Here is a 20,256-nt window from a genome sequence, read left to right on the forward strand (position 1 = left end):
TCGCCACACACCAGTCAAACCCTAAAACGAGGGAATTAATCCCGTTCTCCAAATAAATGTGAGGTAGTCTAAAGAGAAAAGATCCAGGAGTAAAACATGATGTTAAAAGCTATAAGCTATGCCTGTGCTGTTCTGCTACACCACCACCCATGGGTGCGTGCCGTTGTTATTTAACGTTTCTTGATTATACAGAGGTACATGAAATGGATTACCAGGCGCCACTCTTCACTTCGGCATATAGGCTATATAATCCACGGAGAGGTTACTCTAAGTGTATGTCAATTCTGGATGTGAGTCGTCTGTTATCCCCGCCTGCTGTCTTCCTCCGTTAAAACAGTTTGATTAAAGATTCGCTAAAGCCGTTTCCGGGCATGCACGTATCGCATTTCTTTTTATGGATAGCTTTAAATGTTGTAGGCTACTGCCATGACGTACTTTCTGATGGCTTCTAGACGATATCAGGGCTCAAAAAGTTGTGAAGAGCATCTTGGGATGTAACTTTGACAGTGACAGTGCCATTTACTCTAGTCGGTCTGCCTTGTGTTTGTCCGAGTGAGGACGGGGGGTGGGGCTTAGCGATAGGTCAATTGAACCTGTGTGGAACCAGAATTGAAAAAAAGTGGTGTTGTGGCAGTGTGTTTGTGGTCAGACGCTGCCCCCTGCCTGATTTTGGTGCTGTTTACTGTTGCCGTTTACTGTTGCTGTTTGTTTAGCTGTGGTCGGGATAGATTTGGGCGGGTACATTGTGTAGAGGTCCACGTGGGATGTATAGCGACCAGCCAATAACATCGCTCACAGCGCAACAGCCCAGCCAATAGCATCCCTAAGATGTTCTGAGAGTGGATCGCCTCAGCAGAGCGGACTAAACCAGGAAATGGAGCTCCATCCTGAATCATTTTGCGAGCGGTTTGGAGCTCATACCTCAATGGTTTGGAGGTATGTGTGTGTTTATTTGTGAAACTATCAGAAAACTATCTCTCTCTCCACATGAACACAGTCTCGCTCGACCACATAAACACAGAACACAGCAGAACAATGTCCAACCACGAAAATACACACAGGGCAGAGCGTCTCTCAACATAAACACACTGCCACACTATTATATGGGCCAGAAGTGATCATTTTGAGGGGAAACTTTTGTATAAGTATATAATGTTTTTTTTATTAAATTGTTGCATAGTATATCTTTAAATCCAGTAATTATGCAACTATTACAGTAGTAACTATTATATGTTAGATAGATATTTAACATGGACGAAAGTACTGTAGATCCATAAAACAAGAAGGAAATGATGATAAAAAAAAATTATAACAGCCCTAATGCAGGAAATGAAATCATAGGGGAAGTAAGTGCGGTATCGAGTGGGAGGCTGAGTGTGTGTGTTTGTGTGTGTGTGTGTGTGTGTGTGTGTGTGTGCGTGCGTGTTTGTGAGTGTGTGTGTGTGTGAGAGTGTGTGTGTGTACATGCGTGCGAGAGAGTGAGAGTGTGTGGTTTACCATTTTTAGCTCAGTCTGCGACAGGCTGGCCTTAACTCACTTTCAGTTCAGTCCTATGACAACGAAAACTTGAATGTATGTGAGCGGCCAGCATCAGGAACTCATCAAGTCTGTTTGTTGTCTTATAGGAGCAGCAACTTAGGTTTGCTGAACTTGCATCTTCTTAATTAAAGGAAGTGATTTTCAACCAGCTTTGTATCATTACAAAATCAGTAGTATATCCCAAAACTGTAAACAGTCATCATTTAGTTTGACAGCTATTGAGAGATTGCGGACCACTGATGCACAACTTAACTCAAATCAACTCTCAAATAACTGTCAAACTAAATGGATGCCTGCAAAATTGTTTCCAGTTTTGTGATACTGATTTTGTAATGATACAAAGCTGGTTAAAATCCCTTAACAATCCCTTAACATCATAGGTATGTAAGAGGATAGGGCCACATGTGAACAAGACTAGGTCAAACCCTAGTTTATGGCTGGACTGTGTGTGATGTGTTTATACTTAACACTAAGTCCGTTCATACTGTCCCTTCCATAACCAGCTTAAAGCCCCCCTCCAGCGTATTTTGTAATTGTTAAGATATTCCATGTGTTGCTGGGTTCTGCCCTAGTCTATTGATTAGCCAAACTGTAGTGTATTTAGTTGACAAATAATGACAAATGGGGCAGTGGTGGCCCAACGGTTAGAGAAGCGAGCTTGAGCAAGGCCCTTAACTCCAACTGCTCCAGTGAAGCTGAGCAGTGACGAGCAGATCAGACTGTGGTTGTACTGGTCGGCTTCCAGGTGTGAATGTGTGTGTGAATGTGAACAGGGCGCTCCTGAAAAAGAGAGCATTGCTCTCAGTGAGACTCCCCCTGTATAAATAAAGGTAAAAAAAAAAAAGTGTATTTTGGGCTAAAGGTCCTACAAATAAGCTGTTGGTAAAAACGGGTGATGACATCAAACATTATAATGGTCTGATGAGTGACGTATGATAGACAGAAATACAATATTTACAGTAAATAGCCGCTGCCGTTAGCTAGCTGTTATCCCTTTAGCTACGTTTGCTAACTAAAGTGCAAATTATGTTCGAGCGAAATCGAGGGCGCTGACTGCGCCGAGGGGGTCGCCGCAGCTGGGCATCCTATCGGTGCAGCTCGGCGTAGGGGGCGTGCAGCTCGTCGAAAATGTGACTCCGCGGCATCAACTCATTGTTGTGAGGAATGAGGAAATGCCATTTCCTCATTTAACAGTGCTTGTCCCTCATCTAGCAAAGCCTTCTGCAGGCTCACCGGAATGAGTTTTGAAATGGAGGGACAATAAAATGTTCCCCCACCGACATGATTGCAAGTTCTTGGTAAACGACAAGATAACGTTTTGGACGAGGTACGTTTGAGTATGTACAGTATCGCTGTCGCCGCTCGGCGGCGGCAAGGCTCCAAGTCGTGGCTGCGCATAACCATGCCGGGCGCTTAAGTGTTCACAAGGCTCAAAACGCCGCGATAGTAACTTTTAACCAGATCGAGTCACGCTCTTTCCATAAAGCCCACCAGCTTTGATATCTGTTGGCCGGTTTGTTGATGATAAGCAATATTAAAGTTTTTTTTTTTTACTGAGATCTGACTGGAAACAGTATGGCCGCCCACTTCCATCCATTGTATCGTAGACAAAGAGTTTACCGAAGACGAGAGGCGACGCTCCTCTGCTTCTTTTACAACAGCGCCTGCAGTCATTATGTTGCAGTGGAACAAACTATTAGGCTTGGGTTCTTATCAATGTAAGCTCTTTGGCACAAATGGTGATGTGTGTTGATACAGCGCGTGCACATGTACGTTTTCATAGAACATCAACTGTGAAACAGGGAGGAAAAAGTGACTGGAGGGACTTTGAAAGTATTTTCTGTTTTCGGAAGAGGAGGAGAGTCTTTTCACATCCTTGAAACAACCTTTCTTGTTACCATACTTAAAAGGCACAGCTCACTCTGAAATCCAAAATACATATTTTCTCTTACCTGTAGTGCTATTTATCCATCTAGATTATTTTGTGTTAAATTGGATATATCGGCCCTAGAGATATCTCCCTTCTCTCCAATACAATGGAACTGGATGGCACTCAGCTTGTGGTGCTCAAAGCACCAAAAAATAAATTTGAAAAACTCAACAGCAATGTCTCGTTCCAGAAATCATGACCCGGTTACTCAAGATAATCCACAGACCTTGTGAGCACCTTCATGTAGGAACTACTTTCTTTCGAGCGAACTACAGTATACACCCGCTAGCAGCTAGCTATTTCCTGATAGCAGCTAGTGGGAGTAGTTTAGGGAGAGTTTGGATTTTGTGTTTGTAAATGAGAGTTTTGAGTGTGTTGTGTACCTCATAAGAGCTGGGCAGTTTGAGCTTCAGACTGAGGAACTTCTTAATGGTTCCCACGGTGACGCGACTGGAGCAGCGGATGAACCTCTTCATCAGGTCCTGATTGGACAAGAGACATATTTGATTACATCCTGATTGGAGGATAAATACCTCCTTTTACATCCTGATTGGACAAGAGACATTAACTCATTAACATGTGGCATTAAAGTCAAATCTAGATTATTGCCAAGGAGGTTATGTGTCTCCATCTTGGAGACTTGAACAGTGTTCATTCGGATAAATTGGCTGGGGGGATGTGAGTGGGTCAGGGTTCTGAACCGACTCACAACATTTGCATATCAAAGCAGACTGTGATATGGCGGAGGTCTGCACTCTCCGAGTGCACTTCTAGTTATTATTATTATTATTATTATTATTATTTATTCCCCCCAAAGAAAGAAAACACCAAGACATAATTTAAACCCAAAACAATGTTCCCAGTTACAGAGAAGATAAAGAAAAAGTGTCCCTCTAACTGTAAATAGTTCTATGATGCTTCACAAGGTTTTTCATTGACCACGGTTTATGGATTATTGCAAAGAACTCAGGAGTTCTACATGAATAAAGGTATCAACATTATTATGATGACCACACAGACCGTGATGGCGTTCTCGACCCTAACCCTAAACCTAAAGATACACACACAGACCGTGACGGCGTCCTCAGCGGCCTGTCCATTGTTGCGGAGGCAGTCCAGACAGATGGCGATCTGCGGGTCGCTCCGGTGACAGTCATCGTCATCATCTTCACCCCCGCGGCCGCCATCATCATCATCGTCATTACGGCCGCCGTCACCGCCAGCATCTGGCAACCCAAACCTCTGGCCAGCATCTGGCAACCCGAACCGCTGACACCTTAGGCTCTCTCCTGCAGTGACAGACACACACACTCCAGTCACAGTTTGAATTAGCTGCTGCATACAGACAAGACCTGAGACTTTACTTGACGGGTTCTGGTGACTCAGGACTTAATTCTGACATATACTTTGATGACTTGAAAAGGTTTCTAAAGTCTTGACTTGAGATCTTGTGTTTGGGTGACTTAGACTGAAAGTGCTGAGATTTGATCCAGCAGATGACTGAATTTAAATTATGCTTCCTTTGTATGGAATGATGGAATTTATTGAAGTTGAAACTGTTTATAGAAATCAAACATGATGCTCTTACCAAGTTTTTATCCTATTAAAACCATATTGCATTGAAAAGGCCTCAGTCTTTAGTTTTCTTTAAGATATTAAATTGATACTGGACTCTTGATTTGTTCTGACTTAATTTGCTGTTCTACATTTAGACTTGACTTTAATGACCTGGACTTGATTTAGTAATCTACATTTAGACTTGACTTTAATGACTTGGACTTGACCTGGTAATCTATATTTAGACTTGAATTAATGACTTGGACTTGACCTGGTAATCTGCATTTAGACTTGACTTTAATGACTTGCACTTGACCTGGTAATCTCTATTTAGACTTGACTTAATGACTTGGACTTGACCTGGTAATCTACATTTAGACTTGACGTTAATGACTCGGACTTGACCTGGTAATCTACATTTAGACATGAGGTTATTAACTTGGACTTGATCTGGTAATCTACATTTAGACTTGGGAGTTGACTTGTGCCTGAAAGAAGACTTGAGACTGACTTGGGAAGAGAACAAGAAACAGAAAAAGAACTATATATATATCGCTCTCAAACTGTCGACAAAACCTTGAAGCTCCACCCCTGTCTCCGTCTCAAGGCAGGAATTCCCCACAAAGCAGAGACCGACAGACCAGAACCGAACGTCACCGTGAACGTCACCATGAACGTCACCGTGAACGTCACCGTACATACATTTCTCACTTGGTCTGACGTAAATAGATCAATAAAATGTTTTCAAATGATCCCTAGGCTGCAAACTCATTTAAACTATGCAGATGGAAGTGGTTGCTGATGAGACTAATGTTAGCGTTAGCGAGGGGCTGTGTGCCCCTGAGTGGCTGCCTCTAAGTCGGGGTAGGAGCGGGCTGGGGGCGGCTGCCCGAGGCTGCGTGCCCCGGAGAAAGTGCCTCGGAGTCGGAATGATAATCCTCTAACTAGGGATGCACACAATTAATCGAAGATCGATTACTCGCTCGTTAAGGATTTACTCGAGCATGTGAAAATGTACTCGATCAAAACAACAACAAAAAGTAACATGCATTCTGTCAGTAGAACGGTGTTTTCAAATCATTTTTCAATGATCCTCCAGAGGGCGCAATGACATCACTGTAACAGACTGTTCAGCATGTATGTGAGGCTCTGTGTACATGTGTTGCCGTAGAACAGGATGTGTGGGGAAGAAGAGTGAAGCTTCCATTGTTGACGAGCGTACTAGCTGTCTGAGAATAAATGTGGAATTGTGCTATAACGTTACAGCCTGACTCTCTCGTTTATTGTTTTATTAACAAAGTGTAAGTGTAATAGGCGGACCCGGACACTCGGCTACAACACTATAGCCCTTTTCAGACAAGGGCAGAAAAAATAACTGAATGGATCTGCGGGGTTATAGAAAAAGACATGATGCCTATCTGTGATTCGGTACAAGAACAATCACTAGAACAATGTTCATTCGGATAAATTGCCTGGATCCTAGTCTCACCTGGACTGGAGCTGAGCAACTCGGCATCAGCGTTCAAGAGCTGTGACGCACGGCGAGCAGAAAAAATAAACAATCTGCGGTAAGTGAGCCTCTGTTGGACCAAGGCAGCGGTCGCGGTGCGGATTCTGGGCAAATGTTGACATGTCTAAAAGTTATGCCTCTACGTTTTTATATGTTTCATAGCATAAGCTATGCTATGCTATGCTCTAAGAAATATACAATATGTTGCTGCTGTATAAATAAAGATTTTATCGAGGAAAAAACGCATTTGGTATTGTTTGGAAAATTGTGTATTTTTTATTACAATTAATTATTATTGATTGATCGTTAACGTTACCAATGATCAATTCTGGAATTTGTGGAAAATGTGCATCCCTACCTCTAACACCATTTGAGCTTATTCAGGTAAGATATCAATAATGTAATGACACATCATGGGAGTAAGTGACCATAATTAAGACACTGTGTGTGTGTGTGTGTGTGTGTGTGTGTGTGTGTGTGTGTGTGTGTGTGTGTGTGTGTGTGTGTGTGTGTGTGTGTGTGTGCGCGCGCGCACACGCGCGTGCATGCATATATATATACCTATATATATATATATAGGTAAAAAAGAGATAAGAGGTCAAAAGAAACTGGCCAAGATGGCAACATAAAAAACATACATAGTTTGCCTGGTTATTTAAAAACATTACAAAAGTATTGGCTACTACTATACTGAATATACTGTTTATACTGAATAAATATGGGGGAAAAAAACTATGTTCATGTTGGGAAAAATATTATGTTGAAATAAACAGTTATAATCTCTCCGGTTGTATTGGTTTGCCATTGTATGGACATGCACGCAAAAAAAAGAAAAGAAAGAAAGAAAAAGTATTTGAATATATTCGAACAAATATGTTAGAAGGGATATTCAAATACAATTTGGGGCCAATATTGACAGGCCTGGCTTTTATTTGTTTTACCTTGGCTGTTTTGTCTGGGCTGGTTCTTCCTCCAGAATTCAGCTTCCTGCTGTTCCTCCTCTAGTTCACATCAGACAGCAGATCAAGAGGAGACAGTGTTATTTAACATGTAGCACACAGCAGAGGACTTCGGGTATGTCCCAACCCCGGAAAACCTGAGGACCGGAAGCGGACCCGGCCAGGTCTTGGGTCGCTTCAGAAGGAGTGACTCTGGGTCCGGGCCGGGTCCATTTGGCACGGGTCTTGGGTCTCTGACAGTGAAATGTCGGGCCCATTAGGACCCGAGTGGACCCGGTGAGTGGCTGTCAGAGCTGTCAATCGAACCTTTTTTATATAATCAATTAACTCATTAAAAAGACAGATTAGGGTCCGGGTCTGTCATTTTGGACCCGTGAAGACCTCTAGCGCACAGTAACATACAACAAACAGCCTGTTTGTATTGTCACTGGTATGTATTATTCTAATTTTTTTATCCCATTTTCTCCCCAATTGTACTTTGCCAATTAGTCCCCCTGCTGCCCCGGTCGCTGCTCCTCTGCTGATCTGGGGAGAGCCGTAGACTAGCACCATGCTTCCTCTGAGACATGAGCTGTAGCCAGCCGCTTCTTTTCACCTGACAGCGGGAGCTTCACCGGTAGGATGTAGCACGTAGGAGGATCACGCTATTCCAACCAGTTCCCTTCCGTCTGAACAGGCGCCCCGACTGACCAGAGGAGGCGCTAGTGCAGCGACCAGGACAATACCCTCAATCTGGCTTCCCTCCCGCAGACACCAGCCAATCGTACCAGTATGGACGCCCGGCCAAGCCGGCGGTAACACGAGGATGCGAACGTGGAACCCCCGTGTTGGTAGGCAGGGATTTTACCGCTACGCTACTGGAATGTATTGTGAGGGTGCTGCAGTGATGCTGACCCTAAAGAAACAGTGATATACATTTGCATTCTGATTTCAGAAAACCTTACTGTCTGTCACAAGCAGCAGAGATAGTGACTAAACCTTACTGTCTGTCACAATCATCAGAGATAGTGACTAAACCTTACTGTCTGTCACAAGCAGCAGAGATAGTGACTAAACCTTACTGTCTGTCACAAGCAGCAGAGATAGTGACTAAACCTTATTGTCTGTCACAAGCAGCAGAGATAGTGACTAAACCTTACTGTCTGTCACAATCAGCAGATATAGTGACTAAACCTTACTGTCTGTCACAAGCAGCAGAGATAGTGACTAAACCTTACTGTCTGTCACAAGCAGCAGAGATAGTGACTAAACCTTACTGTCTGTCACAAGCAGCAGAGATAGTGACTAAAGTTTAAACCATACTGTCTGTCACAAGCAGCAGAGATAGTGACTAAACCTCGAGTCTATTACAACTGTGACTGGAGTCCAAGTCATGTGACATATTTGCATCCTCCAATGAGATAGAAGAAGCATGTGGAAAACTCACTTTCTCTGAGTCCTGGAACCAGCTTGAAGATGATCTCCTCGAGAGTGTTGTCCAACCTGACCACAGAGGAGACAGAAGCAGAGCAGACTTCTTGATTGTAAGGAAGAATAGCAGGAACATGATAATTAAATTGAAGTAAAAAATAAATGAACAAGTAAATAATCATTAAGTTGTTAAATGTAAGAAAAGGGAGGGATCAAAAATGACAAAAGAAAAGTAGGAGAATGATGAAGGAGAAACGATAGATCAGAGAAAACAGTGTTGCCGTGACATCTGACACTTTCAGACAAAAAGGTGAAAACCAAGTCTGTGAGGGTGATTGGTGTGTTTCAGAGAGAGGGAGGAGAGAGAGGGAGGAGGGAGAAAGAGAGAGAGAGGGGTGAGAGAGAGGGAGGAGGGAGAAAGAAAGAGAGAGAGCGGGAGGAGAGAGAGAGAGGAGGGAGAAAGAGAGAGAGGGAGGAGGGAGAAAGAGAGAGAGAGGGGTGAGAGAGAGGGAGGAGGGAGAAAGAGAGAGAGGGAGGAGGGAGAAAGAGAGAGAGAGGGGTGAGAGAGAGGGAGGAGGGAGAAAGAGAGAGAGCGGGAGGAGAGAGAGAGGAGGGAGAAAGAGAGAGAGGGAGGAGGGAGAAAGAGAGAGAGAGGGGTGAGAGAGAGAGAGAGAGAGAGAGAGAGAGGGGAGGGTGAGTGATAGAAACTGACAGAGACAGATATCAAGGAAAAAACAGAAAGATACAGAGAAACAAAATAGAAAAAGTGATAAGACAGAAACCAAGAGATATAGGGAGAGGGGGAGAGAGAGAGAGAGAGAGAGAGAGAGAGAGAGATTGTGCCCCTCACAGATCATATGCACAGTACAGTCTTTTGTCATCGACAAATATAAGTCACATTTCTAATCACATGCTGGTATGTTTACATGAAAGAATACATCAGAATTGAATATTGATTATTATTCTGGGTCAAGTCTCTATCTCCGTTAGTTTCGTATCGATGTCTCAAGAACAGTAATAATAATAACTGTCAGAGGTCAAGAGTGTGAGCTCTCTGTAGCCTGGCCCGCAGGCTTGTGTTGTTATTGCCCTCCTAGACTCCAATTAAAGCCTTTTTAAATTCACACGAGTTCTGGAAGCCTCGTACGCCTCGCTCCTTATTTTCACAATTTGAGCATTTTCTTCAAGAGCATCTCGTAGTTCCTGGAGTTTCTTTTATTAACATTCATCGTTTAAATCCACGATCCAGATCACCAGGGAAACGGGGCCGTAGCTACTAGGGCCAGGAAGGTGGTATGGTCCAGTGCCGTATATATAGAAGAGTCGCGACAACTCCATTCACTCCAATGGACCCGTTTTTTACACTAGAGTTCCAGGAAGTAAGGTCCTGGATTAAGCGGCACTGTCGAGTTGCAGCAAAATGGACAGTTTGTGTTGTACTGTGTTGTACTGTGTGTGTTTTTTTTTGTTTTGTTTTTTATCAAATTGTACATTATCAGCTTTATTTTAGCATTCAAAAGTAGCGCGAGACCCTTTCCTGGCTGTTCATTGGCTAATGAGTCATGCATTTTGGTCCTCCGCTGACGCCACTCTCTCTCTTTCAATTGCTCTGGGTAGGGGGAGTGGCTAGGGGGTGGTGGTGGATGGTGGGAGCGTGTGTGGTGACATAAGGCTGAATAGAGTACCGCTGGGATGATGTATTTGTGTAGGCTTCCCCAGAAGTCCCTGCACTTCCTGGTTCGTAGGTGTAAAAGGCAATGGGATTTTTGTATTGGGATTTCGGTGAAATGCATGAAAAAAGGTCTGTGGCTAACAAACGTTTCTGAAACAGCGGAATCTGTGTTCAGCAAGATAATCTTCACAAATGAGGACAACTTTTATGACTTTTGAAGCGTGAATACCTTTAAAAACGTGTTTTTCAGAAAACAGACAGACATCACTGCACCACAGCAGCACCGTGTAGCAGCAGAAAGCGAGAAATGTAGGCTACAAAATGGATTAATACGCAGTATTTTGTAGCCTACAATATATTTTGTAGACTACATTCCTCGTTTTCGTCATCCTACATCATCTCCTCCTCTCCTCTCTTCCTCTGTCCCTCTCCTCCTCTGCTCTCTCCCTCTCCTCTCCTCCTCTCCTCTCCTCTCTCCCTCTCCTCCTCTCCTCTCTCCCTCTCCTCCTCTGTCCCTCTCCTCCTCTCCCTCTCCTCCTCTGTCCCTCTCCTCCTCTCCTCTCCTCTCCTCCTCTCCTCTTCTCCCTCTCCTCTCCCCTCCTCCCCTCTCCCTCTCCTCTCCTCTCCTCTCTTCCTCTCCTCCTCTCCTCCTCTGTCCATCTCCTCCTCTCCTCTCTCCCTCTCCTCCTCTTCTCTCTTCCTCTCCTCCTCTCCTCCTCTGTCCCTCTCCTCCTCTCCTCTCCTCTCCTCTCTCCCTCTCCTCCTCTGTCCCTCTCCTCTCTCCCTCTCTCCCTCTCCTCCTCTCCTCTCTCCCATTCCTCCTCTCTTCTCTCCCTCTCCTCTCCTCTCCTCTCCTCTCTCCCTCTCCTCCTCTATCCCTCTCCTCCTCTCCTCTCCTCTCTCCCTCTCCTCTCCTCTCCTCGCACAAAGAACCAGTGAGTTGCTATGGTTACGGGGGACGCTCTGTGTCTCTGCCCCCGAAAACGAGCCACAGTCCCAGCTGAAATCAAAAGGCAGCCCTGGAACGCGTCGTAATATTATGTCAAACTAGGCGAGAAAGGCATGCTAGTCTTTTCGTCGGGAGGTCGTGAGACGCTCCAGACAGACGCCATGACCCTGGCCTTTGATCATGTCACACACTATAAGAGGTAAAGACCGCCGTTCTTCATTCCCGACGGTCATATTCGGTCCCGACGTTGGAAAATGCGTCGGCCCCACGGCCACATCGTGTTAACATCGGGCTGAATTTATGTCGTCTGATCGAGGCCTGTTTTCTGTGCAGCTCTCTGGGTGCTGCGACATCCAGCATGGGGGGTTTCTCTGTTTGCTTATTCTGCTTTTTCGGACATTTTCCTAGTCAGAGATCAGAAAGCGTTCCTGCGGATGCAGCGCTCCTCTCTCGCTGCCTCTGCACGTTTGTCATTCTCTGCTCCTCTTGTCACAACATGTCACGTCATGTCACGACACGTCATGTCACCTCATGTCACGACACATCATGTCACGCCAAATCCACGTTGCATCGGAAGCGGTCCTGCTGCAATTTCAAAGAGTCGATTTCTAGGCTAGCATAGAAATGTTGTGTTATTTAGAAGAAAGAAAAGGAAAAGAAACACGTGTGATAATATCATGTATGGTGATATTCTGGTGGGACAGCATCGCGATGGTGGATGTCGTCCAAGCCTACTTTGAGCTGCCTGTCAGTATAGGCAGAGAAGAACGTAACAGAGAGACAAACGTTACCACCGAACAAGGGAAAGACAGAGCCAGAGGAAGAGAAAAGAGATGGCGAGAGAGACAGAGAGTCAGAGAGAGAAAGACAGAGAGAGTCAGAGAGAGACAGAGACAGAGAGAGTCAGAGAGAGAGAGACAGAGACAGAGACAGAGAGAGAGAGACAGAGTCAGAGAGAGAAAGACAGAGAGAGTCAGAGAGAGAGACGGTGCGAGACAGAGGCAGAGACAGACAGACAGACAGACAGACAGACAGACAGAGAGACAGAGAGATGGAGACAGAGAGAGAAAGACAGAGAGAGTCAGAGACAGAGAGAGAGAGAGACAGAGTCAGACAGACAGACAGACAGACAGACAGAGAGAGAGACAGCACGTCTCACCTGAGCATCTCCAGTGGGTTGGTCTCGTGGACCTGGATCCCACATTTGGGACAGTCGTTGCTCTCCTCAAAGTGCTGCACGATGCAGCTCTTGCAGACTGTGGAGGAGAGGACAGTAACATGATGTTTTAACATGCATGATGTTTTAGCATGATGTTTTAACATGGTGTGTGTTTTTTTTTTTTTTCCAGATTTTTTATCCCATTTTTATCCCCCATTAGTGCTAGTTTAATTTATTTATCCTGGTTGCTACTCCACCCTCTGCCGATCTGGGGAGAGCCGAAACTGACTCCATGCTTCCTCCGAGACATGGGCAGTTAGCCAGCCGCTTCTTTTCACCTGACAGAGGAAGCTTCACCGGTAGGACATAGCACGTGGGAGGTTCACGTTATTCCAACCAGTTCCCCTCGCTCTGAACAGGCGCCCCTAATGACCAGAGGAGGAACCACATTAGCAACCAGGATATTGCATGTTTTGGTGAGGGGGTTCCTATATGAAGGAAACCCCCGGGAGGCACGGGGAGAACATGCAAGCTCTACACAGAAAGGCCCTTTTGACGACCCCACCTGGGAGGTGGGCACTCGAGGACATGCGGACGGGCACGCATTCCTTCAGCGCTCACAGCGTCCCAGGTGGGAATCGAACCCAGGACCTTCGAGCTGTGAGGCGACAGCGCTTACCACTGCACCACCATGCCCCCCCAACATGGTGTTTTAACATGGTGTTTTAACATGATATAAGATGGTGTTATGACCAAGTGTGGATGGAGTTATATGTATGTATATCAGCATTCTGTTCTCTCTCTCTCCCCCACTCTCAACATTGGAGAATTCAATGTTAACGTCCCAGCCAGGATGCACTTAAAGCCCCAATCAGTAACTTTTTCACCTTAACACATTCACTGCCAACAGTTTTTTTTTTACTGTAGGTAGCTTCTGCCAAGGGTTTTTTTGAGGATTCTGGCTCATCTTTCAAGAGCCGAGGATTATTTTCTGCTAGGAATTTGTGAACACAAAATATCTCAAAAGAACTAATAGAATGTGTGCTTTCTCTGTCTAAAAGAGTTAGTTTGTAGAGTTAGTAGTTATGTAGGTATTAGCAGTTGAATACAGCATGGTTTCAGCGTCTGAAAAGGAAAGTTGAGATAAATGCCTTTTTGTGAAATTCGATAGAACAGTCACTTTAACCATTTATTTTTGGCATCAGTAACACATCAGACATCTAAACGTTCTGAACAGTAATTTCCTCCATAACACCACCCCCACCCCCCTCTCCTTCAAACTCCTCCCTCCGTGTGTGTTCTCATCCTCCCTCCGTGGCTCTGCAGCGGGCGTGTCACAAGCGAGTTTCTGCTGTCTGTGCTGCCTGGCTGCTGGCGGCCGCTCTTTGGGCGAGTCTGGATGGGGCTCGTTCGTTTTCGGTTGTGAGCTCAGCTGGAATGAAGCTGCGTGCGATTCTGGGCTTTCTGCTGGTGTTTCAAAGTGTGTTGCACCCATAATCTATTATGCAAATTTGCAATCCCCCACCGCCAGCTCCCAGCGCGAAAGCGAAAGCGTTTTCGCCAATCCATTTTCATGAGAATGGCTTCCTCACGCTGCTGTCTTTGCTTGGCTTTCTCTCGTCTGGAGAGCACTGTCGCCACTTAGTGGGTCGGTAAAATAGGTTAAACACATTCAATAGCTCCCATATTTTTCTAGGAGATGTAAAAGGGTTTGATCCACGTCCCACCGTCAAAAAAAAAAAAAAAAAAAAAATTGACGAGATATCTCGTCCACGGCAGTCAACCGTTGGTTTCTGCTTGACGAGATATCTCGTCCACGGCAGTGAACATGTTAATATAACAGCTTTTTAGTCATTTAAGATGGTAGAGTGACTTGTAACAGGGAGAATGTCGCCTCTATTGGTCACACACCGCCCTCCAAAGGCCTCTCCTGGGACTAAGCAATTGTGTGCCTGCGTCCCGGAGGCAAGATGTGCGCATGCGCTGTACAGCGCGAGTGTTGTGTTCATGAAAACAAGGAAGTAACTCGGTGCGGATTTGCTACGACAATGACGTTTCACGTAACTATGGATTATTATTTCATCACGTGGTGAGTACCCGATGTCACAGCATGTACATAGAGCTTTCTGGCGCTGTGTTTTGTTGACTTTGAACGGCGATATCGATACCGATACTATTACACCCAGAGGGCGCAGTTTCTCCAATAGCAAAACTTGGAAAAGTTGCTGAATGGGGCTTTAAAATGCAACACAATTGTATTTATTTGTTGGGCCCTGCTCTGTTTCTCTATCAAAGGGCTCCTTGGACTGAAAAACGTTGAAGGCCCCTATGGTTAGCTATTGTTCACAGTCAGCTACAGTATGTCAGATGTAGCTGATAGAAGTCACCTTATTTATTTATTTATTTATATATTATAATTTTATTTTTTCATTATGAGATGATCACTTGTAGTGTTAAAACTGGTTAAAATGTAATGTATGCTTTTTTATGTGTTTATTTTTATTTTTATAAATGTTTGTTCAGTAGGGGCCCTTATTTTCAGGTTAGAGCAACAGCCTGTCAAAATGATCCCTGACTAGGCGAGTGTTACAGTAGTCGTTATAGCAAACAGATTTTTAAAACTCCTGTAAAACTCCTGTAATCTGAACCCAGTTTAAGGCAGAGGTTTGACACATGCTAAATTGTGCATGTGCGTGAGTGCGCGTGTGTGTGTGTGTGTGTGTGTGTGTGTGTGTGTGTGTGTGTGTGTGTGTGTGTGCGTGCGTGTGTGTGTGTGCGCACGCACTTGTGTGCGTGCGTGCGTGCGTGCGTCCAACTCACAGGTGTGCAGGCACTCGGTGACCGTGGTGGGTTTGATCAGGTATCCCCGACACAGGTAACAGGTGATGAAATGGTTAAAGTCTCTGACCAGGTGCCGCCTTCCTGTGGCGGCCATGTTTGGAGTTTGGTGATGCTGCAGCTATAGATAACTGACCCAGGGTCAGTTAAGCTCTGGGATGAGGAGGGAAGCTGAGGGGAGGCGTCAAGAGAGTCGGGAATGTCCATTCACAACAGCGAGGAATGGACGCTTCACAGTTACAACTGCAAAGTTTTCGTAATGGTAGGATTTTTCTTCCCCCAGTTTTGAATTGAGTGGGGTCTAATGGAGCGTCACACACCTCCATTCACCCCCACAACACTGGCTTATGTTAGTCCAGGCTCGTGCAAAGATGTCGTCACTAGCCACCCAAAAAAAGAGGTAGGCTAAATGAGAGGTAACGGATAGTCAAATAGATATGATAATAACAACTGTGAAAAATGCAGTTCCATCCTCTTGTCTTTTTTTTCCTTTACTCAATTCTTATTGAACCGGGTTTCGTCCCGCTGAGCATTTCTGCCCACTCCCGATTCACGCCGACAGCTTCGTCAAATCCCCGGGATTCCAACAGAGTGAGATGTCTCGCTCCTCTTCCCGTCTCGCCATTTTCAATCCAGAGGGGGGGGGGGCGTCAAAGGCTCCGGCCAATCACAACGGGGGCCAAAGACGCGTTAACACTGGAGCGACCTCCACACAGTCCGCCAGCGACCGCTCGCTACATCCAGCATGATGACGACGCTGCAGCTGCCGTGGACTCCTTCAGTCTCGTATGAGGAAACCCAGCGAGGAAGGCCCGCCTGATGAACTTTGAACCCTGGATTACAGTGACCTAGGGAATAGAAAACAGCAATCGGTATGTTAGAAAAGTCATTCTCAATCCTTTTTCATATCAAATACCTATAATGCCATCCACATTAGCAGGGCGGGCAAGGCTGCACAGCGGGCGAGCCCAGGAATTGAGCACACGTAGCACGCAAGGTGCCTAGGGCTCTATCTTCCCAAAAGCGCTAATTTAGCGTTTGCGCTCGTTTAGCGCCGTGCGCAATGCAAATTGGGGGCGGACACAAGCGCATGCCTGTGATAATTGTACTGGGCATTGGCTGCCACAAGCCAAAGCACGTGTTTCAGCGCTAAAATGTGGTGATAGATCTTTGAAAAGGACCTCTTACGTGCAAATTCCTCTCTGCGCTGGGTTGCGCACCATAATCTCCGTGCAGCGGAGCGCAGTGCAAGTAAAATCCCGTTTGGATATGTCATTACGCACAGCCTTGCCCTGCCAGGACATCAGATTATGCTCCTAAAATTGGGTATTAGCAGATAATTCAGTGAGGCAATCAACAATAACTCACTGAGAAACTTTTATCACATCGCAAAGAGGGAAATTAATTGAGAAAACTTGTTGGACAATGGACATAGGCTATTTACGTCATAACCCGGAGGGTCGTTGGCACCACAGACGATCTGTCAATAAGCTCTCTCTGTCCTCGCACGAGTGAGTACACTCTATTACGCATGGAGATAATTATAGCATATTGCATGCCTCAGCGAGGCAACCTCGCGCAAACAGCCATTGCGAGACGGGAATCCGATTGGTTTTGATTGATGTAATGCCCAGCCTTGCCTGGCCACGCCTGTGAATAATTCTGGTAGTTAAGACCGGCCAAATCCTGTTTGCGCAGGCATTTTGGGGCGCAGATGATTTTGGCATGGCTCTAATTTGCGTCTGCAACAGGTGCCGTGAACGTTTCCGCATCCCGGCCGGGAATTGCATCCCCAACATATTCCGGGGCTGTTTTAACTTAGAAATCAGGGAGGTCACGTCTACCAGACGATTATATCACTTTTAAACAGTTACATTTCTGTATAAAGCATTACAAGTAAGCTCCCGTGAGGTGGGGATGCTTTTTTTTCTGCTGGGCAGGGGAGCAAAACTCGGCAGAACACCTGGCGGACGGCGCAAGGCGGACTGCTATCTTTCCATGCCTTAAGCCACGCGCAAACTGGTGCGCAAGCGCTATTAGGGGATAGCGCCTGTCGGAAGATAGAGCCCCTAGTGTTTTAAAGCTGCACTAAGCAAGATTTGTATGTAAAAAATATACTCGTCTTGGAAGTACTTTACAATAAGGTTAAATGAATTAAGGGTTTTACTGTTTAACTACCAGTTAACTATAATAATTGAGTAATGGTGTTCATGTTAACTAAGGTGTTGTGGTTGGGTTGAGGCATGAAGTCACTGAGGTTAAGGTTAGAGCAAGCTTATACGATCAAGGCTGTTAGGTCATGCTAATTAAAGGGTAATTTTGCAGATCTTCAACCAATCATTACAAAATGGGTGGTACTACCAGTATATAATATGCAAATGAACAATGTTTAACTTGTTACTTCACACCATCTTGCCTGGACCGAGAGCTACCCGTTCATTCACAGAACTTCCTGTTTCACCATGGTGTCACTTTTCCTTGTCACTATCACTATGACTAATCACTATCAATGTTGCTCTCTTCCTTCATTCTCAGGCAAAATGCTTGGTTCTTCACATCAGGTTCCTATAGAGTTTAGAATGAACAGCAGAGCTCAGCCTGCTAAACCTGCGTCATCTTTTAAATCACTTCCTAAAACTCACTTTTATAGACTTGCTTTTCTGTTATTTCTTTGTAACTTTCCTTTTGATGTACCTGCTTTGTTTCTATATTTCTCCTCTTATTGATTTTGCTGGTTTTATGGTTTTCAACCATTGTAAAATGCTTTGTTAAAGTGTTGTATACTGTAAATAGCCTATAATGATTTTTGTTTTCAAGCAGTTATTACCCGCCACTTTAGCATGCATACAGTGCCACCTGAGTACTAAAAAAACAGAAAAACAGGGGATTTGAACTAGCAACCTTCCAGCTCACAAGCCCACTTCTCTCCCCAAAACATATAGTCGTCAAAACTTTTTAGAGCGCTCCAATGGGGCAATAATGCTCACTCAGTTGCCTCGGCACTGTTGCTTTCATCACAGAGGAGCATGGTGTTTCCAGGAGGCATCTGAATGAAGTTCTGACCGTGTGCCTCACTTGGTTCCCAGCTGCAGGGAGCATTGCCAGCTGCAGGGAGCATTGCCAGCTGCAGGGAGCATTGCCAGCTGCAGGGAGCATTGCCAGCTGCAGGGAGCATTGGTTCCCAGCTGCAGGGAGCATTGGTTCCCAGCTGCAGGGAGCATTGGTTCCCAGCTGCAGGGAGCATTGGTTCCCAGCTGCAGGGAGCATTGGTTCCCAGCTGCAGGGAGCATTGCCAGCTGCAGGGAGCATTGCCAGCTGCAGGGAGCATTGGTTCCCAGCTGCAGGGAGCATTGGTTCCCAGCTGCAGGGAGCATTGGTTCCCAGCTGCAGGGAGCATTGGTTCCCAGCTGCAGGGAGCATTGCCAGCTGCAGGGAGCATTGCCAGCTGCAGGGAGCATTGCCAGCTGCAGGGAGCATTGGTTCCCAGCTGCAGGGAGCATTGGTTCCCAGCTGCAGGGAGCATTGCCAGCTGCAGGGAGCATTGGTTCCCAGCTGCAGGGAGCATTGGTTCCCAGCTGCAGGGAGCATTGCCAGCTGCAGGGAGCATTGCCAGCTGCAGGGAGCATTGGCGATCAACGTTCAAAAACGCTAAGGTACAGTTAGGTAACATTTTAAAATCAGGATTGAACCTAATAGCTGTAGCCACACTTGACAAATAGGCCTATAGCCACGAGCCATGACTGCAGTTTAACAGGAACGTTTCAAGACTCAGACTGCCGATTAGCTGTTGTTTTTTTACATTCATATAACACAGAGACATGGACATCATTTAACACAGAGACGTGGACATCATTTAACACAGAGACATGGACATCATTTAACACAGAGACGTGGACATCATTTAACACAGAGACGTGGACATCATTTAACACAGAGACATGGACATCATTTAACACAGAGACGTGGACATCATTTAACACAGAGACATGGACATCATTTAACACAGAGACATGGACATCATTCAACACAGATACATGGACATCATTTAACACAGAGACATGGACATCATTTAACACAGAGACATGGACATCATTTAACACAGAGACGTGGACATCATTTAACACAGAGACGTGGACATCATTTAACACAGAGACATGGACATCATTTAACACAGAGACATGGACATCATTTAACACAGAGACGTGGACATCATTTAACACAGAGACGTGGACATCATTCAACACAGAGACATGGACATCGTTTTACATGGAGACATGGACATCATTTAACACAGAGACATGGACATCATTTAACACAGAGACATGGACATCATATAACACAGAGACATGGACATCATTTAACACACAGACATGGACATCATTTAACACAGAGACATGGACACCATTTAACACAGAGACATGGACATCATATAACACAGAGACATGGACATCATTTAACACAGAGACATGGACATCATATAACACAGAGACATGGACATCATTTAACACAGAGACATGGACATCATTTAACACAGAGACATGGACATCATTTAACACAGAGACATGGACATCATTTAACACAGATACATGGACATCATTTAACACAGAGACATGGACATCATATAACACAGAGACATGGACATCATATAACACAGAGACATGGACATCATTTAACACACAGACATGGACATCATATAACACAGAGACATGGACATCATTTAACACAGAGACATG

The 20,256-nt window shown here is 45.2% G+C and overlaps 1 protein-coding gene across 3 annotated transcripts in view; it reads right to left on the minus strand.

The window, feature by feature from the left end:
• LOC310789356 (polycomb group RING finger protein 5-A-like) overlaps positions 1 to 20,256 on the minus strand; it is a 49,893-nt gene that overhangs the window by 20,162 nt on the left and 9,475 nt on the right. For 2 of the 3 annotated variants that reach the window (XM_083650984.1, XM_083650983.1), the window contains exons 2-7: positions 15,506 to 16,371; positions 12,686 to 12,782; positions 8,922 to 8,977; positions 7,478 to 7,537; positions 4,535 to 4,758; positions 3,853 to 3,951 (exon numbers count right to left, since the gene is read on the minus strand). In XM_083650984.1, coding sequence (XP_083507110.1) covers positions 3,853 to 3,951; positions 4,535 to 4,758; positions 7,478 to 7,537; positions 8,922 to 8,977; positions 12,686 to 12,782; positions 15,506 to 15,620 — 651 coding nt within the window. In that variant the 5' untranslated portion in view covers positions 15,621 to 16,371. The remainder of the gene's footprint in view (positions 1 to 3,852; positions 3,952 to 4,534; positions 4,759 to 7,477; positions 7,538 to 8,921; positions 8,978 to 12,685; positions 12,783 to 15,505; positions 16,372 to 20,256) is intronic. The other variant, XM_083650985.1, reaches the window with a different exon arrangement.

This window comes from Poromitra crassiceps, assembly GCF_964638095.1.
Source record: "Poromitra crassiceps genome assembly, chromosome: 14".
Classification (NCBI taxonomy): Eukaryota; Metazoa; Chordata; class Actinopteri; order Beryciformes; family Melamphaidae; genus Poromitra; species Poromitra crassiceps.